Source organism: Aplidium turbinatum, chromosome 1, assembly GCF_918807975.1.
Source record: "Aplidium turbinatum chromosome 1, kaAplTurb1.1, whole genome shotgun sequence".
NCBI classification, from domain to species: Eukaryota; Metazoa; Chordata; class Ascidiacea; order Aplousobranchia; family Polyclinidae; genus Aplidium; species Aplidium turbinatum.
Genome location: NC_137472.1, coordinates 60,161,518 through 60,181,314, shown reverse-complemented (window position 1 = coordinate 60,181,314; position 19,797 = coordinate 60,161,518). Strand labels below are relative to the sequence as shown.

General features: G+C 35.5%; 2 protein-coding genes and 2 long non-coding RNA genes across 5 annotated transcripts; 2 read left to right on the top strand and 2 right to left on the bottom strand.

Annotated features, from left to right (window-relative positions):
• The first annotated feature begins 659 nt into the window (after nt 1-659).
• LOC145766733 (beta-1,3-N-acetylglucosaminyltransferase radical fringe-like) lies at nt 660-10,023 on the top strand. Its single transcript, XM_082578470.1, has 7 exons — nt 660-696; nt 1,063-1,105; nt 1,845-1,904; nt 2,545-2,668; nt 3,562-3,659; nt 4,073-4,238; nt 9,499-10,023. Exons 4-7 carry the CDS (start codon nt 2,591-2,593, stop codon nt 9,652-9,654), a joined length of 498 nt encoding a protein of 165 aa, XP_082434596.1. The 5' UTR covers nt 660-696; nt 1,063-1,105; nt 1,845-1,904; nt 2,545-2,590; the 3' UTR covers nt 9,655-10,023.
• LOC145784287 (uncharacterized) lies at nt 5,342-7,857 on the bottom strand. Of its 2 annotated transcripts, none has more exons than XR_014290997.1 (4): nt 7,421-7,857; nt 6,977-7,194; nt 6,343-6,480; nt 5,342-5,560 (listed from the first exon to the last, which is right to left on the bottom strand). It is a non-coding gene; the product is annotated as an uncharacterized LOC145784287 (long non-coding RNA). The 2 variants fall into 2 exon arrangements; XR_014290996.1 differs by having other exon boundaries at nt 6,343-6,470.
• Nucleotides 10,024-11,876: 1,853 nt separating the features above from the next.
• LOC145773563 (uncharacterized) lies at nt 11,877-16,327 on the top strand. The gene is made up of 4 exons (XR_014289942.1): nt 11,877-12,019; nt 12,884-12,996; nt 14,275-14,338; nt 14,892-16,327. It is a non-coding gene; the product is annotated as an uncharacterized LOC145773563 (long non-coding RNA).
• Nucleotides 16,328-16,910: 583 nt separating this feature from the next.
• LOC145768020 (zinc finger BED domain-containing protein 5-like) lies at nt 16,911-19,613 on the bottom strand. Its single transcript, XM_082579543.1, has 2 exons — nt 19,241-19,613; nt 16,911-17,056 (listed from the first exon to the last, which is right to left on the bottom strand). The coding sequence occupies exons 1-2, from the start codon at nt 19,611-19,613 to the stop codon at nt 16,911-16,913; spliced, it is 519 nt and encodes a 172-aa protein (XP_082435669.1).
• Between the last annotated feature and the right edge of the window lie 184 nt (nt 19,614-19,797).

The following is a 19,797-nucleotide window of genomic DNA, read 5'->3' as shown; positions in this document are numbered from 1 at the left end:
GCCACGTTTTCTGAAAACAACAGGGGGTTCATAATACACAGCAGTTCATATTACACGGCTTTCCCCTAATTTCAGGTGACCAACAATAAAGGCAGACAAGTCATCTTCAGTAGAAACGTCCTCAAACTCCCAGCTAGACTCTTTCGTGTAATGACTTAGTACAGGAAAGTCATTGAAGTTCCTCGACAAAGCATTCTCTTTCCAGAGTGCAATTTTCATCTTCAGCGCATTGATCTTGCTAGTTAATCGAAATATATCACCCCTTCTCCCTTGAAGACTGATGTTCACTTGTTTCAATCGATCAAAAATCGACGCCAAGTATGCCAATTTTGCAATCCAGAATATGTCACGAAACTTGGAAGCACTTGGGTCTCCGTGTTCAGTGTAAAATGCCCCTAATTGTTCGCGAAGTTCAAACACACAGGAAACAACTTTCCCTCGCGATAGCCACCGTACCTCTGTTGTGACTTCCACTATCACAGATATAAGCTATATACCCTTTGTATACCCTTCTCCAGCTGTATACCCTAGTTTTGATCTGGTATACACTTGGGTATACAGTATACCCGGTTGAAAAGCACTGGCCTAGAGCACTATAAGAAGTCCAAGGCCGAAACATTAGTTTTATTGTTGTGATTACTTTACAGACTTACATAATCACGGACGAGTTGGATGAAGACACAAGAAAACGGAAAAGTAAAAATAGACATAATAGTTAATGCTAAAATATTTGCATTAATGGTTTTTAACATTGAAAATGAGAAAAATATAAGCAAAATAAAAATCTTTTATGAACTTACAACTTTGTTTCTGCGTTTATAGCCGTGTTCAGTAAGTTCTAATTACTTTTCTTTCCTTAATGGTACTGCTATTTTGCCTCCCTCAAATGCTGGCATTTGCACAATAATATAATCTCTCAGTGTAATTTATTAGGAATCGATTTTTCTGTAGTAATAGCATCTTCAGCTCCTTCTAATAGAAATAGTTTTACAAAACATTTCAGGAAATGAAATACTTTTCTTTCCTGAAATAGTAAGTTGTGAGAAAAATGTGTTTTTGCAGGTTTCAATTTCGTGACAACGTCTTGCGGAACTGATCATAAATGGTAAGCAGTTAGTCAATAGTAACTAATAAGTATCGAAACAACTGCAGAATACGAAGAGATTTAATCCATATGTAGGCCTATCTTGATTTTGACACCATCTTCTGTGACAAGATCTTGTTGGAACCAACTAATACGATGACCAAAGAAATTTCGAAAAAGGAAAACTTCTAATTCTTGCAATTTATTAATCAAGCCTTTACCACTGTACAGGAGGCTTCTTCTTACCTTATTCAAATAGAATTAATTTATTACTATTTAAAAGTAAATACATTATCAAAACAATTTACTATATTTGAATAAATACTGAAAACCTGACTTATAGTGGTGGAAGCTTGATTAATAACAATATTAAACGAGCTTACAAACTTGGCTGATTTCATTTACTTGTTATGATAATCGCTCGGTTACTTCCTGCATAAAGACTTTAAATTCTTAATAAGATCGAGATGTCGAAATAGAAGTTGAAAAACACCAAAGTCTACTTCGTTACTTACAATTACGAATGTGATAGGAATTTTCTTCAAATATATTTGTCGTGTTTACAACACACTATTTGGTTTTCAAATATTTCAAAACTGAAGCTAAAACAAAAAATTAAAAGTTATTGCAACAAAGATATGTAGTCTAATTATTTATCTGAGACCGTCGATGCCTGGTTCGGGCAAGACAATTGAAGAAGAACAAAGAAGGCTAAAATCTTTTTATTGCTTCAAACATTAATGATGTTTAAATTATTCAGGGAAGATCTAAGTTGCAAAACTGTTGCAGAATACAAAGCATTTAAGAAAAATGCGAAAAAGTAAGTGCAAATGACAAAGTACGATAATTAAATACTGTAAGCCTATTTGGAATAACTCCAATTTTAAACTTAGGGTAAAAGACATTTTCTTATTTTAAATGGATGTAAATCTGATTTGAGCTACAGTGAAACATTCACCAACCATAAATTATAAAGATGACATTTGTACTGTACTGTAGTCTATGTAATGTAAAAGGCTCCTCAGAGTTCTCTAGATAGTGAGTTTTAGGTTATATGAATTTTAATTGATTTGCTTAAAGTTGTTTATGGAATTGGCTATTTTTGTAGCAGAATTAAAAAATACAAACTGTTTAATTTTCTTTAATAATTATAAAATGTTTTTGTAAAACAGTTATTTGTATATATTAGCATTATGTGCGCAGCAACTGCTTACAAAGTTGCTTAAGTACTATCGCAATTACAACAAGCTGCTTGTGGTACGATCGTGCTTGTCTTTATTATGTCTGTAACAAACAAGGTATTGGTATTTTGTATAGCCGAAAACGTTTGCTTTCTATTTCTTTTATCATGCTACATGCCGTGTTGTTGATAAGTTTTGTCTGTTTATAGTTGAAAAGTAAGATTTCTACCCAAATTGTGAAAAAAAGTCATTAATTCAAACCTTGATAATTATGCATAGATGGTGGTGCCATCTAGACGATGACATATATCTCAATCCAACTCGTATGGTGGCGCTTTTGAACCAGTACGAATGGAGAGATTGGTACTACATCGGACGAATCAGTAGACCTGGTGGATTTAAAGTTAGTGTGATTTATTCAATTTTACTTTTAGTTTTAGTTATGACTAAAATTGTTTTATATGCAATTATTTTATCCACCGTATGACTTTATTGTACTGCTCCTGGTGTTGACACCATATTGCAGCGCATTTAATTAAATGATGATGCAGTTTGATTTCACAATATTTTTATCCGCCCCGATAGCTCAATTGGTTAGCGCGTCACTTTTAGAACGAATAAACTTCAAGATCAAGCGGCGCTGGTTCGACTCTCGGATGTGCGCTTGAGCAACGCACGTTAAGGACTGCTTTCCATTCAGCGGCATCTAATGGATGGAATAGTTCCCGGGCAACAAGACTTCAACAATCGGAAACTTCACTCTGTCAATCTCGGTGACCGGGCCTGCGTCAGTGATCCGAAACCTCTACAAGTATGCGAAACTGCCAGGGTTAAGCTCTGCAAGAAGCTTCTCAGTCCGAGGATAAAAATTCAATCAATCAATCAATCTCACGAAACGGTAACGAAACTATGTGGTAATATTAACTGACCACATATCTACACAAAATTATAATTATATCACCAATCATCATATGGTTTCATTTATATTATACATTGCTTTTTGCAGTGTTGGAATAGTGTGGTTGGAAGGTAAGGTCATTTTGTACAACAGGAGTGTCCAATCTGCAGCCAGCTGGCCAAATGGGTCCCCCAAAGCAAAAATATAAATGACAAAACTTGAAAATTTGACTGCCCGTAGTCTAAACAAGATGCACATATTCAGCTGGGAGCATGAGTGGGTACACACCCCTGTTTTACACCATGAAAATATAACCGTATTTGTTAACGCCTCAGCTTTTTTGCAACCATTAGATTACGCTCTCAATTTTATCCATAATCAAATTGATATATTTCTAGGCAACTTACAAAGGCAAAAATTATTCTTACCTTTTTGTTCATGGAGGAGTCTATTGCATCAGTCGATCGTTAGCGGATCAAATGACGCCATGGATGACGTAAATATAAAATATATTGCAGTAAACTGTAAAAAAAAATTTCACAGTCTTTTAGGTATTTTGGAAAATTAGGAAATCCTATATTACATAAAACAATAACAATAATGTGAGATAATGCATACACGATATATTATACAGCATGTGCATTGTGCAGTATACCATTTACAACACATGCACTATAAAACTAAGATAATTTGGTTGTTGTAACCGATATGGTGCAATGTTATGTATGAAGAGTAATACTGCTTTTCATTTGATTTTATAATGTAACACATCTGTTGTTAATCCTTTTGTATACATAAAAAAAATTTACTTTTTTGCTCAGTGTATGTTATTGTGAAGGAAGCTTATTGTGTGCGGTACAATTATAGAATCTGATAGACAAATAAAGCCATTTCCTTCTCTCTCTTCAGTGAGAAAGTGTTTGTTCCAATGAGTGTCGGGATTAAACGAGCAGATGACGTCACAATTGGACTGATTGTGAACGGAATGTTGAACGTCTCGATCACAGAGCCAGTCGCCATACACACTCATTCGGAAAACCAAACATTCGTCGACCCCAATCGGTTCAAGTTTGATGTAAGTTTGATTTTATTTAACTTTTATTAGAACAGGGATTTTAGGTAACTCAATCGGCACAGATGTTGACAAAATTTTCAACATGGCATTTTCTTGTAATTTTCGATACAAATTCGCTGCTTTCAAAGTAAAGTTGTCTTTTTAAATGATATGTTAATAAAACCTTATCAAAACAACCCTCAAACCCAATCGAGAGGTCTGCTTGCTACTCAGGCCTTAGTTGTAAATGGTTGTAACTTACTAGTTCTCAGACGAAGCACAAATAATAACAAACACAAAAACGCAGAAACGTGTGGCACAACAAGAAATAATTGTTCAACATTCCAAGCGATATTGTTTTTTTTTTTAAGTTTTCTGTGTCTTGGGCAAACCTGTCGGCTTCAAGTGACGCATGTAGATTGAGTATGCTTTCCACATGTGTAGAAACTTCTCCGTTTGATACTTTGAACTGTGTGATTCAAAGTAAGGACTGGCAATCTAAGTATCTTTATTCGGAAAGCTATTCACTTAATGCACGTGCAACTCTTCTACAAGCCGTTGGCTATTCATATGGGATAATAGCTAGCTTTGCGTTGTAATTTTAAATTCTAAACTCCCCCCTTTCAAGATTATTTTCTATTGTTTCTGATTTTTGACGCTTTGTCAACAAATGTGCCGGTTAAAGGGGCAGTAAACCCCAAACCATACTTTTCGATTTTTTTGTTTGTAAGTGCTCTAGACATGTATAATAAGTAGTTGTCGTTGAAATTTTCCCTTAATTTCATTGCGTTTCCTTTGTAGGGCCGTTTTAGTTAGCCCTTAGTTTCAGAGCGACGCGTGCTCACTGAACCGTGCGATAATCACGTGTGACGTCATGAGAGTACTAGCCGATCTTATGTTCGCGCAAGATGCATTGTAAGCAAGTGTTCGTAGTGTCGTTTCCAACAAATACAATGAACTACATGTATTTATGTCGATTGTAAGCGGCTTAGTAGTTGATAAAATGAACACTGAAAGCAACTACCTTTCGGCAAGTACCATATTAGTTTGTAAAGAACTAGGAAGATTCTCTCAGGACCTCTAGCATAGCTTACTGGACATGTACAAAATTCACTCTCTCTGTCATCTCTCTGTGCACACGGAAAAGCTTTTCTCAAAGCAGACTTTGTATTGTGACTTTATTTCAAATCAGGATACTTAAACCCAACTATTCATTTTTGTCACGTGGAAACTTCGATCTAATGGCCGAAACGACGCATGACATCAGAGGCACACGGATTGATCTACCAAGATAACCCCAGATCCACTGAACAAACTGTCTGTGGGAAATGTGCTTACAGCATCTGCAAAAACAACTTTTGGTTATATTTACTCTTGTATCTCCAAAATCCTAATAAAATAAAAAGCATCAGAATTGCATAAAGTAGCAGTGTTGTATGTGCCGATTCGATGGGAGACGGCCATGGCCGCAAATTTTTCTTGACTTGGCAATGGGAAGCATGTACATTGTACACTGTACAGCCAAATACAACTTGTATTGTTTCAGTGAATTTGTTTCAGTGAAATTGTTTTCAGTGAAATTGCTTAGCATCAATAAATCATCATTACGTTGCTGTTTTCTGGGCGAAGTTGGCCTGTTTACGAGCAGTTTTGAGAAAAGTACACATATAGCAAATCAGTCGCTTTTTTACATTGATTCAACGTCTGCAGACGTTGAATCAATGTAAAAAGCGACTGATTTGTTATCTGGGTATGTTCACACTGAAACGACCATTTATTAGGTTTAAATGAAGTAAGAAACGAAGTACATCTGCAAAACACAAGCCAATAATATAAAACGAACAAATTAAGTCAGTCTCACACGATCAGAACTTAAAGTAACAAAAGTCCCTTTTACTGAACACAGCAAGAAAAGGTCTTATGAAAATGGGCTTGCTGAGATGGAGTGAGGCGCGAGCAGAGAAAACAATCAATGGAAAGCGCGCTGAGCAGAGAAACTATTACGTACAAACATACGTAAAGTAAACGTAAATTTGTTATAAGACACACTGGCTATTCAATGAGTCGTGTAAAAGAAGCTGGATTTGCTAGCTAAAGTATAAAATGTACTGGCTGAAGTCCATACCTGAAGAAGTTGCAAATCCACTATTTTATTCAATCTTGTGTCCATGATCGTGCATGTGCCGTGCTTCCCACAATGTCCAGGAGAATCTACCCTTCCATCTCCCGCTAACATGAGGTCAATACCATCACCTTCCAATTGCTGAAGTACAATATTCTGCTCAATGACATATTAAAAATTCTTATCAATGACACTATTTTAAGGAAAAGATTGAGCACTTCCGTTTACAGTATGTGTGTGTTTCCATACATCAGGAAGCATTCATAAAATATCTATAACAGATATATCATTGTTTACAAACTTCTATTTGAATAAGTTTATACTGATGAAGCCACCTGTGTGGCGAAAGCTCTGTATTTAAATACATCGATTCTTCTGATTTGGTGTGATATTGTTTAGCCTACTTTATTTAAAATGTTTTGTCACATTCATTTTCTTTCAATTGCAAGTTGCAGGTCACACCTACAGATTGTGTTAATACCAGGGCATTAGCCTGAGTTGTTGCAATAAACATATTCCAAATCAAGCAAAGCAACTTTTACAGTATTATTTGGCATCACTTCTCTTTCCAAAGCTATTAAAATGTACACTACTGTTATTTCATAATATGTTATATTATAGAGTCAAAGTTTCTTACCTTTCGCCGCACTCATTGGCTTCAAGGCAGCTTGGCATCCTTTTGATGAACAAGCACGGAAATCTAACATGTCATATTGTGTTACAGCATCACAAGTAACCATTTCTGTTTGGCATGACTTCGGCTTTTTTTAAATTTTTTCTCTCGATCTTTCCAGGGTAGGAATTGAGGGTAGGAATTGTTCAGGGTACGAATTTGGGTGCATCCCTAGCCAGTAACTGAAAAAGAAAACAATGTATATATGAAGGAACATTTTTTGTTAATGCACTTGGTGAATTATACATGGGATGTTCTAAAAGCGCATGCAGCTGGGAATCACTATACCAGCAGGCAGCATACATATTGTAAACTTATGGAAAACAATTTCTCAAGGATGCTACTTCGCTACTATGTACGGTACTTTATAACAAACATGTAGTAATATAATTGTTAGCTTAAAATTACCTCAAGAACTTGCCGCTTCCTAGCAGCCGGTCGCATGGATAAAATGGAATTTTGTTGTGGAGTTGTCTCTCCACTGGACTTTGAATCCAACGGTTGCAAAGTTGTTGAAATGTTTTTGTTTGGAAAATTGAAGGGCATGCATTAAGGTTTAAATTGAGACGTGTGGCATGACCCATGTCAAATTGAAAAAGATTTTGAAAATCTGTTTCCTTGAAATGGAGTCGCCATATTGTGCTGGACTCTGTTGATCCTGGCCACACTCTTGTGGTGTTTACAGACTTGTTCCATTTCTTTTTTATGGTACGATTTTTTGGAAAATGGAACAAAGAAATTTTATCAGTAGCCTAGAAGAACTGCCAGATGAACAGTTATATACGGTACAACACACCGATTTGGCATGATGAGTACCAAATTGTAACAGGTTTAGCTTAGTTTACTCACACAGCACTGGGGAAGAATGCATATTGAGATATAGGCCTACTTGTCTAGCCAATACACAATCACAAATTGAAATACATGAATAAATACTGAGACTGGTAGGTAGGCCTATCGTGCACACAGCACAGGAAACAGCACTGACTAATCATGAAGTAAAAAATAAATGCAAATCTCTGCAACCCTTGCTGTTAAATACCATCAAAACTATGCAAACACTGCAAGGTCTAGCCCAAAATGTTTAGGTTAAACGTCCAATAAAAAGTTTAGTGTAGTCTGTAAAATGATGTAAGCTAGCACCAAGGCTACAATAAACTAAATCTGAACTTCAATTGTAACTTGGAATAATCTTATCCACTGCTGCAAACGCATGCCACACTTCAAACAAGCAAAATATTTGTCCAGCAGTACTGGCATGACGTCACCCGAGAAAAAATTTTATATTGACAACAGTTCGTGCGGTGTGTGTTCGAATTACAAAACCAAAACTTTGTTTTAAGATTGCGTGAGAACAAATGAGTATTTTTTCATAAAAACAAGTGCAACGTGTTTTTGAATATCCCCTTTATGTATTTCAACTCTCAATTTGCATTTGAAAATGGGGTTGTCTGCCCCTTTAAGGTAAAACGCAAACAACTAATTGTGGAAATAATTTAACGTATTGAAATCGCTACAGCATAAGTCCTTTTTCGTAACTGAACGTTGCTGAGCTAGTGCATACGGGCGAGAACAATCTCACACAAAAAATCGATGCTGACAAATTGTGAACACATGTGCTGATAAAGGTTAAATATAAGAATAAAAAGTCGTGTAAATTTAATATCACAATTGTTGAAAAGATTTGACAACACAGTGCTGTAGGTAAACATCCAAGACTAAACTAATACACTGGTATATTAATTAATACAAAAATACTTTTTATTTTCAACTTTTTTAACTTTCAATCCTCTTAATCACCATTGCAAAAACTAAAAAAAATCAGGAGAATCTACTCCATTGGATGTCTGAATAAAGAAGAATTCGTTAAAGAATATTTTCGTTCAGAGCAGAAGTTGCTATACTTTTCTCAACAGTTTTATATTTAAGTAGGTTTCACAATCTACAACTAAAAATGTATGTACCCAATGCCACTTATTTACGGAAAAAAATGGTATTGAGCGAGCAAAGTGAGCGAGAAACTTTAGCCAAAAGAAGAAATATGTGCATATATTTTTGGATTGTTTTGTAGAAGTGTAGCCTACATGACATAGTGTCCCCTCCCCTGGATACGGTACTGCAAGGATGTTATAACATTTTAATCACAGTACGCAATCATCTAAGCTTTGAACCACTGACAAAGGCCATGTTATCGAAATTGACAACATAAAGTTTTCGCCTGTCGAAGTGTTGTCGTCTGTGAATTATTCCGTGCGCTACATGCCGCTGAATGGAGAGCACTCCTTGAATTGAGTTGCTCAAGTGCCCACCCCAGCGTTGCTTGATATTGCGTCTTTGTTGTTCATAAAGTCGGGCCCTTACCCAACTGAGTTATCGGGGAGAACTATGCTTACGTGGCGAAACATTATGTGATTATTCAGTATGCAAAATACCTTATGTAAAAGACAAGTTTAATACAAACCTAGTCACTTTTACATTTGTTACAGGCAACATTCAACTATGCGGGAAATGAAAACACCGTTTCATTTGGAAATACAAAACCACTATTTAGCACAAAGCAAGATCCGACGAGATTCTACTCTTTACACTGCATGATCTATCCCCATGAGAAGCTATGCAAAACCAAAAAGCGTAATAAATGATGTTTGATTGAAGCGCTGTTATGTGTGACGTCATCAAACCAAGAAACCTCTATCTTGCAGTTACTCTTGCAAACATCTATAGTTGTATTTATGTCTGTAAACATAAACGGTTTTATAGTTTCATTATATTGATAAGAAGTTTTGATTTATGATTTGACAACTCATGACCAGGGACTACTATAGGCCATTGCTCGTGTCAGAAGCGTTCAACATCCTAGAATTTCCTGGCCCTTGTTACAATGATGTGAATTTGGTCTTGGAGTACCAAAATTTTAAATACAGTATATCAATTATGTTTTAATAAGAGCACAAGGTTGCCATTAAAAGGGCACGTTTTAAGACAAGAACATGATTACATAGAAAATATTTCTCAGCGATTTTTGGCTAAATGCGTTAAATACAGATGTGATATTTATCGAAAAAAAGAAAAAAACTTTTTCAACAATCGTGCTTTCTTTTCTTTCCGAAACGACAGCTTCTTTCCGTTTCCATTAAACAGATGGTCTCAAGATAGTGATGTACCGCTAGTAAACGGGCAGTGTGTTGTGCTTAGAAAACTTTAGTTATCCTATTACAGTAGACAGAAAATTGGTGTTAAGGCTTAATGTAAGGAAAATTCTTGTGTGAGAAGCAAAAGCAAAAAGTGATAGATACCGATAGAAGATATGTTTAATAATAAAATACTGAATTGATACTTGGTGGAGAATAGCTGGCCTGCTGCTTCTTAGTCAGGAGATTCCCTATCTTTGATGGAACTCAATAAATACACTGATAGAAGATATTCATCACAGAACAAAAATCTTGTGAATACAAAAAACATATTTGAAATCATCAAAATCTGTGAAACATCATTTTTAATATTATTTAAATCTGCAAATTTTCTTACTCTGTAACACTTTACATTGTCTTTTGTTTTTTTCAAAATTGAAATGAAAAAAACACGATATTGTTATCGGTGTCATCGTAAATATGTAAACTTGAACTAATTATCTTTTGTGTATTTTGGGGTATCTTTTGTGTCCACCCGGAATAATAATTGTAGGCTAATTGAATCACTCTGCAACAAACTCAACTGCGCATGGCCTGAAACAGGAATCTTCAACCAAAACCTGAAAGCTGTGGCAGGACGCGCTAATAACATTTTTGAGAGGTTGAATCTCAAATAGCACATTTCGTACCCAATATTTAGCTCTACATGTTGTTAACATATTTTATTTATTTTAGAATATCACAAAAAAACAAAAATAATCTAACAACGCTAATGCCAAGCTAAGATCCAACACTTTAGATTTCTTCCACAATACCGAATAAACGAGGTCTTATTGTGAGGCGAGCGATTAGATTTGAATATTTATTGCCAAGCAAGTGTAGGATTATCTCTCTGTTACAAAGATGGGTAGGCCTTCTTTTTAAGTAGACGGATGCTTTGCAATTTTTTTTCAAATTTTGGAACCTATCGAAAACACACGACAGCTGGAAAATAAAACAATGAACAAAAAGATCTTTTTTGAAAAAGACAAACTATTGTAATTTAAAGCATAAGCTGAAGATTTACTTATATAATTTATTGACACACTCAATGAATTAACCCTACCAACACACCTGTTGGCGTAAAACCAATTTTTATTTATCTTTCTTGTAGCATACAAAAGCTTGAAAATCTTGTTCACATGAATTCGATCGATTCCAAGGCTCATCTATTTAAAAAGAAACCACAAATGATATTTTATAATCAGTAGAAAACAAGGAAATTTTTGACAAATTGCAATGCAAGAGACAATAGTGTAACAACAATAGTAGCAACACTACAAGCAACAAAGGTTATACTTGTATGTTGATGCCTTTCACGGGGCACATGCTTCCAGTAGGGCGCCAGTTAGTGACTCCTGAGATAAAATATTAAAAGTAGGCTCCAAATAGAGTTGAACATATTAACAAACTTTTCAAAGAAAGTAAGAGTATCAGACGAGTAAAGCTTGTATGTCAGATTTAAGATCTACTTAACAGCAACTTCTTCAGAGCATAAATATCTCAGTTGCATAGATGGATGCCAATGTGTCCAGCTGATGATTGATTGATTACAATTAGACAATTAATAAAGCAAACAAGATGATATTTCAGTCTTCAATAAATAAGAGCAAGCAAAGATTTTTTTTCCTTTATGACGACATAATTCAAGAACATTGATAATCTTTTTCGATGACGATTATTTTTCAGAAAACTTTTTAAGAGCAAAATCCTCACAGGCTTTTATCAAGAATCGAAAAGACTATAAGTGGAAATAAATTTAGAAGATGGACAAAATGATTGTTTGGGTTGTGATCTTTGCTGGTGTCGTACTTATTTCTGAAGAAAGTTCTGCTGGGTAGGTTCTGAATGGATTTTTCGTTTGAGGCTGCTTCAAATTCTCAACTGGAGTGGTTGTCCAATTTTTTATTCTTGCACTGCAAAAGCTTCTTTGGAAGTTTGGTTGTGGCAGTTTTTCATTTCTGTAGTCTGTAGGCTGCATAGCTGAGTGGTGAGAACCCTGAAACGGCAATCGAAAGGGCGTCGGTTCGACACCGCTGAAGAGCATGCGGTTGTGTCTTTGACAGGACACTTACAGTAAAGGCCCGCCTGAAGGTGGACACGAAGATTCGCTTCCTTGCCTTCCCGTCCACTTAATGTTAGACTTGAATATGATAATTCTTTTTCTCTTTTAGAAAATTTAATGTTGGGCATACGTTCTGCTCAACACAGGTTGTGACGTCATGAGACGTCACACGTCCAAATTAACTACAATTCATTGTAGAAATATTGTTCATTGAATTGAATAATAATTAAAATATGCAAGTAAATAAGCTACATACTTAATAAGCCTAGATAAAGAATTTAGCATTTCAATCAACTGTTACAAAATCAACTACAAAACGACTACTTATGCTAAAGCTTGTCTTTCTACAAACACAAAAGCGATGACTGAGAAAAAACAGACCTACCGCAGATTACAACTATTTTTCAAGAATAAACAACACGATTGAGCTTAATTTTGTAAGAATTGTAACCGATTTTTTATTTAAATTAAAAGTTTTCTTTCTGTTAAAACACTTAATATTCTCATGCTTTGTTTAGTAAAGTATATTATAACTACAAAAAGTCAGTTTAAAGTGAATATTTTACAAACATTTGATTAATTGGAAAGCAACAGCATTCACTGTAATTTATTTATTTGCATATTCTTTTATTTAAGGCCTACGCATTGCAACCAGTGCGACTCATATCAATGCGTCATTGATTTATTTTGCTGGAGAAACTGTGATCATTGCCGTCCTATAGGCATAGGAGACCAAGCAAACGAAGAAGGTTAGCACTGAAACAAGCTTAGTTTATTATATCATTAAATCCCATAACTTTAACGAATATTGATTTTTTTTCTCAATTTTTAAATATCAATTGTATTTCAACGCCTAATTTGGTAAATTTGTTTGGCATCATTGCACGTGATATTGATCTTCTCACAAATGTCTTTTCTTCAATGCGCATCGATTACAAGTTATTTGACAGTAAGTCAAATTGAGAAAATCTGGATATGAAAAACAGAAAACAATTTTTTTGTTTGTCGTATCGAGGCCTTTGAAGATTTCGATTAAGTGGGACGGGAAGGCAAGGAAGCCAATTTTCATGTCCACCTTCAGGCATGCCTTTAAGTGTTCTGTCACAGACACAGCCACATGCTCTTTAGCGGTGTCGAACCGGCGTTCTTTCGATTGCCGTTCCAGTGTTCTCAACACTCAGCTATGCAGCCGACTCAGAAACAATTAACCCAGGGACACAGTAAAACGCAGATTTTAAGTTTAACATGAAGCACAAACTTAGAAAATCTTATAAAAAAAACTAGAAACTATTTTTTGGCTTGTTTTAATATTCACACTTTTTATTTGGATGCAGTTGTCTAATTGTTTGGCAGATGATACTGCTATTTTGCATTCATCAAATGCTGACATTTGCACAACAATCTAATCTCCTACCATAATTTTCAAGAATCGATTTCGCTACAGTAATTGCATCTTCAGCAAGTGGAGTTTAGTTGGTAGCCTACAAAATCGTTAAAAAAATAAGTTATATCAAAAATTCGTAAAATTACGGGATGACCAACTATATACTACGTTATCTGACAAATGGAAAGTAATAAGTACCGCCAGATATTTTTAACAATTTTAAAAATACGTTTTTGACATTTTTAAAGCAGTAGTCACCCAAAAGCTTGCTTGTTTAAAAACTAATCCGAAGTTTAAAGTTGCACAAAAAAAGTGCTAAGACCAATGCTGTGAAATGTCAATTTTTTTTTAGAAGTTGTGTCTAAAAATATAAAAAAATTGATCATCTGGTAATTCTAGTTGTAATACCTAGTTGATCATCTGGTAATTCTATGATTCTATGATTTGTATGTGCACACTCAAATACACCATATGAAGCTCCTTGCCAATACAGCAGCACTCTTGATTCGGTGTCGGCAATGACGTCAGTTAAACTCTTATCCTACATGGCTACACAAACGATTTGCACCTAGATCTACAAATTTAGAAAATTACTTATATTCTGCAGTAATACATGTCTAAATGTTACTCGATTTTCTTTCAGATTTTAACTTCAGAAAATGAAGGATTGTGTTGTCAGCGTTACAAAAGGTCCAAGCAAAACTTCAGTACGTAAATAATTTTTTCTGTTGTTGCTGCATGTTTTAATCTGCTATAGTTTTTCAAATGTATTCAGTTACAACCATAAGACATACTTTCAGACTTAGCCCTCTGTTTAGTGAAAAATACTACATGTGTGTAGTTACTACATGTGTGCTTCTCTGTTTTTGTTTTATTTTGTGCTATTTGTTTTTTTGGGTTTTGTGGCCGTGCTAACTACAGACATATAGCCTACTACAAAATTTTTCATTCAGGCACGTTTTAAACCTTTCAAGGTTTTACCACTTTTTCCCGTTCGTTAACGTGCTGGTAGGTTTATATCGATTTTTGTAGTTAGTATCTTTTTCGTCCCGGACGCGTTAATGACGAAAAATAAAATGATTGATTGATTGAAACAAATATGCAACTTTTACCTATGGACAAAAATCAGCGAAAAAAGTGGCGTCCTGTCTGCAGTTATGTGTTCTTTTTATGTACGTACAGTGTACACATATTTGTATTCTCAGAAAATTTCAACATTTTTGAATGACATAATACTTATTTCTGCCGTTTTACTTTCAGCAATTAACCAAGTTTCAACAAAAGGATATACTCATCTATTGACGAAGTCCATAATCACCAAAATTTATATGATTGGGTATTTGAAGCGTTTAGAACGAAAAGTGACTAAGTCACAAAATACTAGTAAGAAGATATTGACATGTATAGTTTTCAATTGCATTGTAAAATCAAGATTTAAAAGTTTTTTTGTTTTTACCATATGTCAGTGTCTACAACCCCAACCTAGTTCTGATTGCACTATTAATTGATTTTTTAGTTGAACTTGTCAAAAAATATTGATAATATTCTTTTTTGGACTTATGCACTTTTCTTCAAAATTGCTGGACTTAGGCACTTTTAGACACAAACGATGGACTTAAGCACTTTTAAGTGTTCTATAGGCCTAACAGAATTTGCCATCTCTTATTCCAGATACTACTGTAAAGTAAGCTATTTAAATATATTTCTTCAAACCTCGTACTAATATGACATTGGAATAATCTGCAAAGAATTATTTTGGGTTAGAATTATCTTGAAAAAATTAGGCCGGTAATTAATGGGGTAAAAAACAGGTAAAGTACAGAGACTTCCCCACCTTCATTGGCAATGTACAATAGAATAATAATTGGGTTAGGCCTACTAGACTACATAATAATAATTGGGTACACTCTCAAAACCTTCTTCCCTTCATTAGTAGTGTAGTATAGAAGTAAAGAAGACTGGTAGATAGGCTAGGACCTTTGCAGAATAAGTTATAAAAATAATAGTCCAATCTAATAGGCTACTTAATCTTAGGTTAAGTGTAGGCTACTTCATTTCGTTATCTGCTGGCACCAACACTCCATCGAATAGCCTAATCATGTCCAATGAATATTGAAGTCTGCAATGCTAAACTTCTTGCAAACTGGACCTGTGGACTGCTGAATTTGATTCGAAAGCAGTAGGCCTATAAATACTAGCCTACTGGTATTTGGTCTTTATTTACAAAATATCTACAATTAAAAGCTGATAAAAACACTAGGCCTACCGTTTTTAACACTACCAATGGTCCTAATCCTTCACCTACCCTACCTAAACCAGAGGCAGTGTCTCAGTCTAAATAACCGGTAACCAGCTAATGACTTTATATCCTCTAAAATAGAACCAGACCAAAAAGCAAAATAAAAATCATGTCACGTGGTTAAATGACTCGACGCTATTGATCAGAACGGACTTAGCTACTTTTAGAAGAAAAAATTACCTTTCCGCTCAAAACCTGTATTCGAAAATGATGGCTTAGCAACCTTTATACCAAAATATTTTTGTGTCTGGTGACAAAGGACAATGAAAGCAATACGTTTTTGTACTTAACTCAATTCGAGTGAAAATGTGACTTAGTCAATTTTCGTTCTAAACGCTTCATTTGTTTGGATAAGTGAAACGAGCTCATTGCAGTTTATGCTATTAAATATGACCTACTCTGATCTTTTGAGTGATCGATTTTAATCTATTAGTTTACATGTTTAATCATAGAAATACTGTCTAAACTTGTCTGATGACTGTGGGTATTGAGATTGTGGGAAGTTGATGATAGATTGCAGTGATTTATTTTTGTTTTCACATTTTTAGAGTTTGTTTGTTTGTTTGTTTATCTTTATCCTGCATTGCGGGAAAGCGGACTTGAGCGCTATGCATCGGTGTACGCCTTCCGACATACACCTGACCCACGCTGCAGCCGACGGCAATGTCTGTTTCCGGTTGTCTACTCTACTTATGACTTAAATTTGGTACTACCCATTACTCGAAATCGATCACTGGGTAGAGGCAATTATCGTAAAGTTTCTTGCCCAGAGAAACAACAGCAGGTACGGGTGGCTGGAGTCGAACATGCAGGCTCTCGACTGCGAGCCCAACGCGCTAACCACTCGGCCACGCTGCCACGCTATTTACACAAAAAAGCTCAATAAATCTTATAACTTTCTTTTTAGCGAAAAAAAAAATTAACCGGTCCTAATACTTAATATTCAAATGATCCAAACATTTATGATCGATTTAAGCTTTCTAAGATATTAAAATTTCTGACTTCATCAGGTAGTTTAGCATCTTGAAATGCATCATGTAGCAAGTCTTTGGTCTTCTGTCCTTGACAGGACGAAGAACTTCTATTCCGTTTTGTGGACGAAGGATGGTGTTATTGCAGTAACGAGCTAGAAAGGGAATCGTAGATGAGCAAAGCAACTGTTGAGGGGGCCAACGTCATTAAACTTGGATTATAATGGTATTAAAATGTTAAGCAAAAAAACAATTGATATAGGAAGGCGGAGCAAGATAAAGTTTTGGGCTCCTCTTTAAGACCTACCGTGGCTACGTACCTTTTGTAACGTACACTAGACGTCTATGGTACAATCAGTCACCCTCAACTGCGATCCTACTTTGTACTGTATGCAAGCACTGTGAGTTTTCACAACATACGCATAATGAAATGAAATAATAGGTGAAATTATTATTGTTATGACAATTGTGACATAGTCAAAATGGGCTATTCCATTTATCTACAGCTTTACAAATGATTTATGAGAAAACTCGATAGAGTCTGGTTCTCTAGATATTACAGTCAAAAATTTATTGTTTTTCAATCATAGACATTGCGTCCCAAGTCCAATCTCTTTCCAGACAATCCACGAGCTGCCAGGCAATGTTTGAGAAGCTCTGTTCTAAAAGATCGCTTATGAAATAGGCAAAGCTTTAGTAGAGAGTTGAAATAGACAAAAATAAAAGATTATTAGTAAAGATTTAATTTGAAAATTATCACAATATCTTCTCTGTATCTCATCTCAGCTGTCTATGCATTGATAACAAAATACTTGACATGATTGACTAATTCTAGCCAATACTTTGCATAACTGCGTTGCAGATACTATAGCGCAAGGGACTAGAAAGTAAACGAAAGCAAACCGTTATCCAGAAAAAACTCATTTATTGAAGAAACATTGATTTAACGACAATTTGTTTGTGCATTTGCATCGGATTTCGTTTTTTACATTATCACCCAACAAGTTTATTTAAGTGTGTTCTTTGCTACTTTTAACTCCCGGAGCGGACGCACTAATGATGAGGCAGGGAACAAATCCATTTCATATGGAAAATTGTAAACCTGCAAGATGTAGTTCGTCAGTTAAAATACAATGGATACTTTTTTACTCATCAATGCTATCTTAAAAATGGCTCTCTGACTGATTGCGACAAAGGTGACAGGCAATGTTAATATTTAAACAGGGTGACAAAACCCTGTTGTAGTTAATTGGTTATTTTCAACTAACCAAATGCCAAACAAATATTGTTTTCCCTAAACGGTTTAAGCACAATATGCTATTTTGCTAAATTTTATAAATAGATTAATGCTAACCATTATTGCGACATAATACATTAAATATTACTTTCAATTTTGCTAGACCAGCGTACTGCAAGCTGTGTAACATTCAAACATGTGACTTCGATAACTTCTGCATCATGCATTTCCCGCAGTGTGAATTGTACTTCAGAGATCAAAAAGGTTTAAAAGATCAAATAGGTTGATAGTATTGAAGTATTGTAAAGAAATAAAATAATACAAAATATTGATGCACCTTCATTTTGGTCAATTTTAAAACCTTTGATTTTTTTTAGAATGCAGGGTTCTTTACAAGTTTACGTTCACCACGCGCTACATTCATTAAATAGACCAGAAAATCTGTGTTTGTTGGATGGCCATACGAAACACTGGCTGTTCTCCAGTAGTCTGTCCTTATAGTTCTAAACCAGGGGTTCTTAAACTTTTTGAGCCGCGCCCCCCTTTGACGTGCCATCCAAACTTGCGCCCCAACAAACTACAAAATTAGCAAACATTTATGTGTAATGACTACAGGAGTTTATATTTAGCTTTCATCAATGTGAGGGATGTAATTGTTTTTCGGAAACCAAAAGTTTAATTCGAGGCTTTGTAGCTGATAATGCACACCTCAGATCGGCTTCACAATCAATAAGTTTGTTTCGATGTTTTGTTTTTATGTTCAAAAGTGTAGAAAAGCCACTTTCGCACAGATAAGTGGACGAAAACGGAAGAAGTGTGCGTATCGCCACGCTACCCACTCCCTTGTATATGTGCAAATATTTAGCCTAACCCAAAAATCAGTTAGTGACATTGCTTCATAATCGTCTTTTGCAGTGGAGGTACACTTTATTTTCCAAGAATTCCTCTTGCAAACCGTCGGGAAGAATGTCCTCGTTAACACGAAAGGGATTTCTTGTCATCTTCCATTCTGGAAGGTTGGTGTCACCCAAGTCTGGGAAATAGCATTCGAATTCTTGTTTCAAAAGCTGAAGGTGAGCTTCTACTTCAGCCTTAAGCTCACCTTCCAGTTCAAGTTGCTTTTTGTCAAGTGCAGTATCTAGGTTGGGATATAAAGCTGCATTTCCTATTTGTATTCGGTGGTGCCACAACCCCAGCTTTGCCACAAATGCTCGAATGGAATCATAGCTATTAATCCGGTTAGTATTTCTGCCCTGCAAGAGCAGATTTAAGTTATTGAGGGCCTCGAAAATGTCCACGAGGTATGCCAACTCCCGCTGAAACTTCTCTGATGAAAATGGCAGAAGGAGATTCCCATGAGCTTCCAAAAATAGCATCAGTTCATCTCTCATTTCATACACGCGGGCTAACATATTACCGTTCGATAACCAACGAACAGATGTATACAAGAGGAGAGTCTCATGGTTCGAATCCATATCCTTGCACAGCTTGGTAAACAGTCTCGTATTGACGGCACTGGTTTTGACGAAGTTGACGGCTCGTATGATTACTGTAAGCTTATTTTTCATTGCAGCTGGTAGAGTCGTGGAGGCCAGAGCCTCATGGTGAATCACGCAGTGAGATCCAATGGCATTGGGACTTTTTTGCTTTATCCTGGCA

Coding starts and splice junctions, on each gene's coding strand:
- LOC145766733 (XM_082578470.1), top strand. CDS start 2,591: ATGGTGGCGCTTTTGAACCAGTACGAATGGAGAGATTGGTACTACATC. Junction 2,669..3,561: donor GTAGACCTGGTGGATTTAAA/GTTAGTGTGATT, acceptor ATATATTTCTAG/GCAACTTACAAAGGCAAAAA. Junction 3,660..4,072: donor CAAATGACGCCATGGATGAC/GTAAATATAAAA, acceptor CTCTCTCTTCAG/TGAGAAAGTGTTTGTTCCAA.
- LOC145768020 (XM_082579543.1), bottom strand. CDS start 19,613: ATGGATTCGAACCATGAGACTCTCCTCTTGTATACATCTGTTCGTTGG. Junction 17,057..19,240: donor AAAGCAACTTGAACTGGAAG/GTGAGCTTAAGG, acceptor TTCCCTTTCTAG/CTCGTTACTGCAATAACACC.